At 38.4% G+C, this 11,443-nt stretch overlaps 1 protein-coding gene across 2 annotated transcripts in view; it reads left to right on the top strand.

Moving 5' to 3' along the window:
• Nucleotides 1–10,233, top strand: part of FBXO9 (F-box protein 9) — a 35,000-nt gene extending 24,767 nt beyond the window's left edge. The window contains 6 exon segments of one of the 2 annotated variants that reach the window (NM_001160295.3): nucleotides 1,821–1,939; nucleotides 2,126–2,216; nucleotides 2,860–2,955; nucleotides 3,280–3,373; nucleotides 4,901–5,052; nucleotides 7,111–10,233. In NM_001160295.3, coding sequence (NP_001153767.1) covers nucleotides 1,821–1,939; nucleotides 2,126–2,216; nucleotides 2,860–2,955; nucleotides 3,280–3,373; nucleotides 4,901–5,052; nucleotides 7,111–7,219 — 661 coding nt within the window. In that variant the 3' untranslated portion in view covers nucleotides 7,220–10,233. 2 annotated transcript variants of the gene reach the window in all.
• Nucleotides 10,234–11,443: the final 1,210 nt, after the last annotated feature.

Consider the following 11,443-nt stretch of genomic DNA (forward strand, 5'->3'; position numbering starts at 1 on the left):
TTTAACATAAGTTTGAGGGGACTTATCTTTTTCAATCTGACACCGATCTAAGTAGTTTTTGCTTCATTTACTTATTTATGAATGAATGAACAAGACAAGGTCTTGTTCTGTCGCCCAGGCTGGAGTGCACTGACACCATCATGGCTCACTGCAGCCTCAAACTCCTGGCCTCAAGCCACCCTCTTGCCTCAGCCTCCTGAGTAACTGGAACTACAGGCATGTGTCACCATGCCTGGTTAATTTTTTTTTTCATTTTGTATTTTTGCCTAGTTAATTAAAAAAAATTTTTTTAAGAGATAGGGTCTTGCTATATTGCCCAGGCTAGTTTTTACATCTTTAAAACTGAATACTTAGCTGGGTGTGGTGGTGCACATGCCTGTAGTCCTAGCTGTTCAAAAGGTTAAGGCAGGAAGATTATGTGAGCCTAGGATTTCTGGGCTCTAGTGCACTATGCTGACTGGGTGTCCACATTAAGTTCAGCATCAGTGTAGTAAACTCCAAGGAGCTGGGAGCCACCAGGTTACCCAGGGAGGGGTGAACTAGCCCAGGTTAGAAATGGAGCAGGTCAAAACTCCCATGCTGATCAGTAGTGGGATCATACCTGTGAATAGTCTCTGCACTCCAGCGTGGACAACATAGTGAGACCTCATCACTTTAAGAAAAACAAACCCTGAATATTTTAAGTTAGAGATGGAGTTAGAAATACTTTTAGTTATAGCAGAATCATGTCAATTTTTAGTACATCTTTTACTTAGCTTTTTGCACACTTTTTTTTTTTTTTGAGACGGAGTCTCGCCCTGTCCCCTAGGCTGGAGTGCAGTGGCACAGTCTTGGCTCGCCACAACCTCCGTCTCCCAGGTTCAAGCAATTCTGCCTCGGCCTCCTGAGTAGCTGGGACTATAGGCACCCACCACCATGCCCAGCTAATTTTTGTATTTTTAGTCGAGACAGGGTTTCACTATGTTGGCCAGGCTGGTCTCGACCTCCTGACCTCGTGATCTGCCTGCCTTGGCCTCCCAAAGTGCTGGGATTACAGGCGTGAGCCACCATGCCCAGCCCCTGCACTAATTTTTTAAACAAAGTCCTGTTGGTGCTCCCTTCAAAATTTATCTCCAGTCTGACCATTTTACCACTTCTGCAACAACCCTTCTGACTCAGCCACTGTTCTGTTTGGTTTGGGTTACATAGTGGCATCCTACCTGGTCTTCCTGTTTCCACTCTTATACCACTAGACCATATTCTCCATAAACCACCAGAGTGATCTTTTAAAATAAAAGCATAAATTATGTTCAAAACCCTCCAGTGGCATCCATCTCATGTAAATAACCACTCCTTCCTACAAGATGCCACCTCACCTGCCCCGACTGCCTCATCATAGTTCCCTCTGCACAATGCCCACTTTGCCACAGCTGTGTGCTCCTGCTGGCTCTTGGATGAGCCCACCAGTCACACTTCTGCCTGAGGGCCTTGCACATGCTCTGGTTGCTGCCTGAGATACTTATCCCCATCACTATGATCACCTTCCCAGAGAGGCATTTCCTGGCCTCCCTATTTCCTCACCACCATCATTTCTGTCTGCTGACTCTACTTTGTCTGTTGATTGATTTTTGCACTAAGCATACTACCAGAAGCTTTCCTCTCAATTTGCTTTCCCACAGTAAAAGAGCAGGGCCTTTGCCTTGTCCATTAGTTTCTCCTCAGAACAGTGCCTCCCAGGTGTTCAACAAATACTTGCTAAATAAAAGATGGCTGATAGCAAAAATATTTATGTCTATGTATAGGGACTTAGTTTTTATTGACATTGCGCTTTTATTCCCTAGAGACCCTGAAATATGGCGTCTGGCCTGCTTGAAAGTTTGGGGCAGAAGCTGTATTAAACTTGTTCCGTACACGTCCTGGAGAGAGATGTTTTTAGAACGGCCTCGTGTTCGGTTTGATGGTAAGTTGGATTCTGTAGAACTCAGCAGAAATACTGATCTATAATGCTGATTTTTATAAATACGCCGTTTAAATTTTCTGTGATGAACGTGAGTACTGTAAGCATGTTTAAAGGAAACCACAGTAAATATAATGCTGGGAATATCTGAATATTATAATTTTTAACTTTTTAAAATTATTTTCATAGGAGTGTATATCAGTAAAACCACATATATTCGTCAAGGGGAACAGTCTCTTGATGGTTTCTATAGAGCCTGGCACCAAGTGGAATATTACAGGTACAACTGTAGTACACTGAGTGAGTGGAAAATTCTCTCTCTCCATGTATTAGTTAAATGGACATCTGTTCTTTGTTGCTTTTGATTGACCCGCAAAATGGCCCTCAGTATTTTTATCTAGTACTCAATGTAGGAATTGCACTAAAAAAAAAAAAATAGGCTAATATAAATTACAGAATTTCTTCTGGCCTCTTTTAGATTTCTCCTTGTCTTTTGCCCTGGGTGTATTTACTTGCCTTTTCAAATAGCTTGTGCTTTTATTCCACCTTATTGCTTGCCAAATATTATTGTCATTTAGAAAAAAATAGACATGTTAACCATTGTGTGTGGCTCTCACTTTGTTTGAAATTGTTGCTTTGGGAAAAACACAGAACTTTAATAAAACAATATTTGACTTTTATTCAGTGAGTAAAACTTAAAAGTTCAACAGTTTCCCCTGAGGAAGATAAAATATCTTTGGTTCTTTGTTGCTGGACTAACAGGTAGTCAGTCATATTTGTTTTAATGTTTTAGCAGTTCTTTAGCCCGTGGTATTTCAGTGTTGGTTTCATAGCTATGAATAGGCATAGGTACTAATAGATAAGGACATATTTTATACTTTGTGTGTGGGGTGTGTTTTGGTCTTCTTTTTCTTATTACATAGGTACATAAGATTCTTTCCTGATGGCCATGTGATGATGTTGACAACCCCTGAAGAGCCTCAGTCCATTGTTCCACGTTTAAGAACTAGGAATACCAGGTAGCATTTATTTTTTAAATGGCTTTCCATCCAGTCTATGTTTTATATGGTTGCTTGCAGGTTAAAGTAATCCAGTGCTTCTTTCACGTAATACTGGATGATTTTAAAAGCAATCATTCGGGGTCTTAGGAAAAATACCAATTTCTGGGCTTTTCCTTAGAAAATCTACTTCAGCAGGTCTTTGGAGCCTTGGAATTGAGGTTTACTCAATCCTAGCTGATTCTTTTCAAGCAAGAGTAAACACTGTTGTAATTTGTTACTTCTTAGATTACTTAAATCCACTTAATAACTGATTTAGATTCAATTTGTTTTTTTTTTTTTAAGGACTGATGCAATTCTACTGGGTCACTATCGCTTGTCACAAGACACAGACAATCAAACCAAAGTATTTGCTGTAATAACTAAGAAAAAAGAAGAAGTGAGTATACGAGGTGTAATTAATAGTTTTCTTATCTTAATAGCCTATTCATCCAAGCAGTCTCGATTAGAACAACAACAAAAAAAACCCTTTCTGATTATTTATACTGTTATATAAAATGTATATTAACTTCTAGCAATCACTGAAGAAAGCTGGAGAGTTTTCTAAAATGTTATTTTTTATTGGATCACCTTTTTTGTTTTTTACCAGATAGTTTGTTTTTTATATATGAAAATGTAAAGCTGAAATCTCTTGTGAAATAACTAGTAAAATTATACCTGAATATGTTTTTGGCTCTGCTCATGTCGAATCACAGGGGATTTTTTTTCCTAAATTAGCTCATATAGATAATTCTTTCCATAAGGATATTGTTAGAACTTCAGTTTCTACTGGAAATAACCTAACTTCAGATAATTTTCTTCTTCCTGTTCTTAAAAAAGGAAAAAAATGCCAAGCAAATATGATTACTGACATTATTACATTCTAGAGTGCTTTAAATTGTCCTAACAGATTGGTAGCCTAATTTTTTCACCTTTCTCCATATGCACGTTTTCAGTCCTGGTTAAAAATTGTTATATGTACCCAAGAAGCCAGTTGTATGGTATTTGGAATAAATATTAATATTTACTTGTTGCCTTTATAATTAATACAGCTTTTGAAGGATATTTCTCTTGTATGAAATTCCCCCTTCTCTAACATCATATGTCCAGACAGGGCAGAGTTTCATCTGCGAGTCCTATCACCTTGTGGCCACCTGTTGCTGGCGTCTCCACTTCCCTCTGATGGGCTCCTGGAGCCTGGGCAGCAGCAGCCTGAGAGACAGAGAGAGTTGCTTTGACTGTGACTGCAGGTTTCCTGAGGTCAAAATTGGGAATTTGGAAGGCCTTAGTTGCTTAGGTTTTATCTAATTAAAAGAGTTTAGGAACTCCCATGTAGAATGTCAATTTTCTCTTCAGAATATGATGAAATATTCACAGTGTTTACATTTTTTTGTTTTTAGCAGCAGTATTTGCAGAAGTGTAATTCTAATGAACCTTGTCACAGCTGTTTGCTCATTTATTTTACTGTTATTGCAAAAGATAAGTTATACTCTGTGCTTTTTCAGCATCCTTCACCAATTTATCACTTTCCCTCTTAAAAAATGTCCAAGTGTTTTCCAGTAGAAGGAAATACTAGGCTTAGAGATAGGAGATAATAATTTTATATCCCATCTATGTAATGTTGGTTACATGGTAGTTTTACCTCCCTGGATCTTCATTTTTTAAGCTAGTAAATAGAAATAATGCAATCATATTTAACACATGAGGTTATTATGATGATTAACTGAGATGATGATGATGGGGGGAAAAATCTGATATTTTTAGAGTATTTAACAGTTTTTAAAGCACTCATTCTTGTGATAGTCAAAACAACTCTTTACTGCATGCAAATATTATGTTACTTTTAGTGTCACTGTTGCATAATATTTCTATAAACATAGAAGTGAGGTAAGGTTTCATTATAACTTATGCATCTTTTCTTTTGCAGAAACCACTTGACTATAAATACAGATATTTTCGTCGTGTCCCTGTACAAGAAGCAGATCAGAGTTTTCATGTGGGGCTACAGCTATGTTCCAGTGGTCACCAGAGGTTCAACAAACTCATCTGGATACATCATTCTTGTCACATTACTTACAAGTAGGTGAATGCAATAGAAATAACAAGGTTACACTATAAATGTATACTTCGTATCCAGCTTAAGAATTTCAGATATGTTTCTAATTTCTCAGAGTTAACACTACATTACAAACTAAAACCAGTACTACTACAAACTACTACAAACCAAGAAAATGGCCCAAACGAAAAAGACTAAGCATGCTTGAGGAAGCAGAGCATCTGGAACACTCATATAGTACCCATTGGAATGTGAATTGGTACCACCACCACTTTGGAAATGAAAGTAGCATTCCATGGGAAGAATGGTACTTAGTCAGCTGTGAGCTGTCCATGTATGACTTAAAGCCATTTTAAAATACCAGATCATTTTTCTTTTCCCACAGTTACCATTTTTTGCTTTATTTCCGTTTGTTTTATCCTCAGGGATTATACACTGATTTAATAAAATTGTAGTTAGGAAAGTAACTCTACTAAAAAAATAAGAGGTATTCCAAAGCCAAATTTGTTAGGTGATTCCTATTTAAAACTCTTTGTTCTATGCAGTAGCATTTACCTGTACATCATAATCAGTGAACTGAAGAGGGGAGGTATGAGAAAGGAGCCATACAGAAATACATAAAACTTAAAAAGGAACCAGGGAAGTGAAATATCAAGTCCCGTGGCAATTAAGGTTAGCTCTTGTTCAATTTGAAAGAATATTGGTACATGACTGAAGGCTCTTCGTTCTGCTTGAATCTAAAATTCTGAGAGAGAAGTTTTGAGGTCAGCTTCCATTAGCCTCTTTGCAACCTTAACCACATTGTTGAAAACTGTGTCACATTTCCACTTTACAGATAACTTTTCCCTGCTCATTTGGAAGGTCCTGACAACAGAACGTTTTTCTTTCTCATCTTTGCCTACAAATTCTACTATATCTCCTTTTTGCTTCTCTCTCTAATACTGTGGGATTTTTTTTTTCTACTTTTCAAAGAAAGAAACCTAAGCAGGTGTGGAGGCTTATGCCTATAATCCCAGGACTTTGGGAGGCCAAGGCAAGAGGATCACTTGAGGCCAAGAGTTTGAGACCAGCCTGGGCAAAACTGGGTGACCCCATCTCTACAAAAAATAAAAATATTTGCCGGGCATGGTGGTATGCACCTTGAAGTCCCAGCTAATTTGGAGGTTGAGGTGGGAAGATCATTTGAGCCCAGGAGTTCAAGGCTGCGGTGAGCTATGATCACACCACTGCACTCCAGCCTCGGTGATAGAGCAAGACCTTGTATCAAAAAGAAAAAAAGAAACCAAACCCTGAAGTAGAGCCAAGCAAATGAACAATGGATGGTTATAGTTTATACTTGACCCATTAGAAAAACATTGTTTATTTAGGAGAAAAAAGGACATTACCAGAGGCATTATTTGTAGCTACTAATTATCACATTGACTTCCTTGTAATATTTATAAAATCACTTGAATTCTCTGCTTTCGTTTGTCTCTCTCAGTGGTAGCATAACTTACCACCTACTTTCCCTCCCCCCTGCCTATAATTATGCTGTTGATCATGCAATTATTAAATAATCAAATTCTATTCTAGGAATATAGTTCTTTCTGAAACATTTTAAGAAGAACCTAATGTCTATAGCTTCTGACTTAAAAATTCTATCTTAGGAATCTCTGAAGGACATCAAAATCACATAATTTTTAATTGAGAAATAGTAGACACAACCTAAATCTCCAATTAAGTAAACTGTGGTACAAGCAGACAGTGAAATATCATCCTGCCACTACAAATGGTTTCTGAAAAATAATGATGTGGGAAAATACAAATAATTAAATGAAATAAAAAGAATTACTAAGTTTGATCTCAAGAAACACTAGAAAATATCCTTCATATGGCTCTGAGTGTTGGAATTATGGTGATGTTTCTGTATACATTTCTAAATTTTTCGAGTTTTCTACAATATGCCTATATTATATAGAATTTCCTAAGATGAATTAAAAATAAAAAAGGCTAAAGCATAGAATAACCTTCCCCAAACACACAAGGATTTTAAATGAATTGAAATTTCCTCATACTAGTAATTTTGTGCTTTTTTTTTATAGATCAACTGGTGAGACTGCAGTCAGTGCTTTTGAGATTGACAAGATGTACACCCCTTTGTTCTTCGCCAGAGTAAGGAGCTACACAGCTTTCTCAGAAAGGCCTCTGTAGAGCCTCAAGTCCAGTCCTCTATCACTTTTGCATGAATTAAAGTATATAGCGCAAAAGAGCACCTAAGTTATAAATGTGTGTGTGTGTGTGTGTGTGTGTGTGTGTGTATATATATATATATATATATGGAATTGGAACTTATTTTAAATTGTTGGAGTTCTTTTAAGAAGAATATAAATTGATTATTTTTTTTATTTAAAGGGATAGTTGATTCTTGGGGTGTTTTGAAATTAAGTTGGAATTAAGTTGCTTAAGCATATTTATGTTGTGAGAAACCTTAATATGAGGTTTATCATGCCCTTTTTCAAGCAGATTTATGAGCAGATTTCTGTCACATAAGTCGTCTTCTGCTTGAGTATCCTAATATTTCAATGCATCAGGGGAGCGCTCCACTGGATAAGCATTTTATTTCCCGCATGGCATAATGTTTTTGCACTAAAGGCTCAAAGTGTGAGAACCTGTTCTGGATTTGTTTGAAATTATTTCACCAATAAAGATCATAAATAAATGTTTCTTTCAAGAAAATATATTTGGATGGCCTTTTTAAAGTAACAGGATATTTAATAAGAGTCCTAGATAGCCAGCGGAGACTTTAAGAATCATTGCCTCTAGCTGGGTGTGGTGGCATGCACCTGTAGTCCCAGCTATTTGGGAGGCTGATGCAGGAGAATAGCTTAAGCCCAGGAATTTGAGTCTGGGAGTTTGAGTCCAGCATGGGCAACATAACAAGACTCCATCCCTTATTAAAAGAAAAAAAAATTCCTCATTTCATCATTGGTCTTTATATGTAGCCACAAACACTGACCTCATGTAGGCACCTTACCAATATATGACATTAAGTGAGAGTGAATCCCTTAGGACTGGAACACTTCAAGCTCAACCAACTGACTCAGTTGTCATTCTTCACAAAAGAATAGTAGAGGATCATGTAAACCTGAGCCTAACTCTTGTTCCAGTATGAAAGTTGGGGGAGAGCACCAGCCACCTAGGAAAACTGTATGTTACCTTTTTACTCAAAGGAGTCCCCCTGCCCAGTAACAGTCCTATTAGTGTTTAATTTCAGAGTTTGTGTCTGGTAGACCTCTACCTGATTCAGATTTGGTTTTGTTGTTTCAACCATAGTTAGAGACAAATTCTCATGTACTTTCAGAAATCAATATCTGCAGCCACTGTTACTTTTAATTGACATTAAGAGACACTTCATAGGTTCCCACAATTCAGTATGGGATAGGCTTTTTAAAAAGCACATACAGACCAGGCGTGGTGGCTCATGCCTGTAATCCCAGCACTTTGGGAGGCTAAGACAGGCAGATCACCTGAGCTCAGGAGTCCAAGACCAGCCTGGGCAACATGGCAAAACACCGTCTCTACAAAAAAAAAAAAAAAAAAATTAGCCAAGTACAGTGGGGCACACCTGTAGTCGCAGCTACTTGGGAGGCTGGGGCAGGAGAATTGCCTGAGCCTGGGAAGTGGAAGTTGCAGTGAGCCAAGATCGTGCCATTCCACTCCAGCCTGAGCAACACAGTGAGACCCTATCTCAAAAAAATAATGATGATAGTACACGTTATGTTAAAGGTGAAATGTGCATAGAGAAGGAAGAGAGTTGGCCAGGTGTGGTGACTCACACCTATAATCCCAACACTTTGGGAGGCCAAGGCAGGAGGATTGCTTGAGGTCAGGAGTTTGAGACCAGCCTGGACAACATAGCAAGACCTCATCTCTTCTAAAAATTAAAAAAAAAAAAAATAGGCATGGTGGTACACACCTGTGGTCCCAGCTAGTTGGGAGGCTAAGGCAGGAGGATCACTTAGCCAGGAGGCTGAGGCTACAGTGACCCAAGATTGCACCACTGTGCTCCAGCCTGGGTGAGGAAGCGAGACCCTGTCTCAGAAAAAAAAGAGAGGTTGGCCTTTTGTAGCAATCTGAGAAGTGTGTTTTTCACATTGGAAAGGAAGGAGAAAAGCAACTTGCCTAAGATAAGGTAGCTCTTCATGATATGACTGTTATTTCTGATATACAAATAAATAGAACATGATTAGGACATAGTCAAATATAGCTAGAAAAATATATTCCTAAGGAAAGTGAGATTTGAGGAGTCCCTGTTGTTCTGCAACATCCCTAGATTGAATGATCTGTTGCAGATGGTGGATACCAAGTTCAAATTTAAAGATTTCTTTGTAAGCAGTAAAGTGACTTTCACTTATTTAACTTGGAACTGGAAAAAGTAACTTTTTTCCAGATTACATTTTCTGTATATTTGTAAAATGCAAAAGCAATATATATTTGTTGTGAGAAAATTAGAATATACAGATAAAATAAAATTTAAAAAAACACCCAAAGATAACCAGAAGAAAATTTTTGCTATGTAACCTTTTTCTTCTGGTCTTTGCAAATCCTGCCGTAGAAACTTTTTAACTTCACGGGTGTCCTTCCTTTGCTCTATTAGGACATTACAGAAACCAATACTATGAAAAGCTGACAGCAGTATCTGGATTAACTTTTTAAAAACAATGAAAGCATTTTACAGAAATTACATTTCAGATCGTGCTGGAACTGTGTTCAGGAGATATCCTCAGAGGGAATCTGGCCTGAGCACCATCATGTTTAATCGCCTCCTCCTGTCTTGCATTTTCCTCCCAGCCCCCTTCCTACCCCTTAGCAGAGGGCCAGGTGAGGGTGCTTGGGGCCCATGGGGGCTGGGAGTGTAGACTTCAGTTACACCCCCAGCCCCCAGGGGAAAGCATTAGCCTTGAATCCTCAATCCCAGGCCCTCTACTAACCACTCTCAACCTATGGTATTTATCTTTTGATTATTCTGTGCATCTATAAAAATGGGATTATATTGTACATAATGCTTTGTAAGCTTTCTCTCCCCACATAAGAATGCCCTGTAAGCATTTTGTTAAATATTTTTAATGACTTTAGAGTCCAACTTTATACTCCTCTTTATGCATTTTGGTTTTCTAATTTAATGCTAGTGTAAACGTTTTTGGAATAAACATTCCTGTGGCTAAATCTTTGCATACTTCTTGAATTATTACTTTAAGATGTTTCTAAGAAGTAGAATGACTGAATCAAAGAGTGAACATTTTAAAATATCTTAAAATATACATTTTTGGTAAATAATGTATACACTGTAGAAAAACTGGAAAATAGATGAGCAGACAGAATAAAATGTAAATCACCTGTAGTCACCTCACCCATTATTCACTTTTTGATTTTAATCATCCTGGCCTTTCACATGTATGTGTGATTTTTCAGTCATACAGTGAAACACTTCCAGTTCTGTCTCCTTTATCTGATGCTTTCATGCTCTGGATCTTAAAACCTGGCCAATCATTTCCCCAGTGATGGATGCTGAGTGTCAGCAACAGCTCTAGGTAAGTTGGCAACCATGACATGTATGGGCTAAGGCTTGCAAGGCTTCTCTGGCCACAGAGGATCCAATTGCAGTCAGAGCAGAAACAGAAGCCAAGGTGATGCAGTGGGATCCCAGTTTCACAGTGACCATCCATTGGTCACTGTGACCAGTCACGATAGCCTCCACATCCAAAAAGTGATTTCAGTCTTTGGTTATGTATAGTGAACAACACCTGCACATTTATCTCCACTGTCTCCTGAAACTCCACTAAAATAGTAGTAAAGAAATAGGGCTGGGTGCGGTGGCTCATGCCTGTAATCCCAGCACTTTGGGAGGCTGAGGCCAGGGGATCACTTGAGTGAGGGCAACATAGGGAGTTTGAGGGTAACATGGGGAGACCTCTGTCTTTCAAAAAAAAAAAAAGAAAAGACTTAAGTCCTTCAAGACAGGGAGGACAGGAGAGGTGCTGAAAGCAGACAGGACAGGTTAGAATTTGGAAAATAGAAAGCAGGTAGGCAAGTGGTACAGTGGCATTAAGCACGGGCTGTGTGTTGAAGTGCTAGATCCACGACTGAGTTCGAGCAAGTTAGTTAACTCTCCATGTCATGATAAATTAGAGGAAATATTATCATAATACCTACCCACAGAGTTGAAAGGAGTAACAGATAACACTCCACGTTAATTGCATAGGACAATGCCTGATCGAGTTGGTGCTCAGTAAATAGCAGCCATTATATGTATTATAACTGTTGCTGTTCCAGAGAGATCTGAGACCTCAGCCAGAAGCAGGGGAAGCTAAAAAGTGCAAATCAACTCAACTGGCCTCCCACGGAAGGTAAAGTACCACATGGAAACAGCAAGAC

Source organism: Pan troglodytes, chromosome 5, assembly GCF_028858775.2.
Source record: "Pan troglodytes isolate AG18354 chromosome 5, NHGRI_mPanTro3-v2.0_pri, whole genome shotgun sequence".
NCBI classification, from domain to species: Eukaryota; Metazoa; Chordata; class Mammalia; order Primates; family Hominidae; genus Pan; species Pan troglodytes.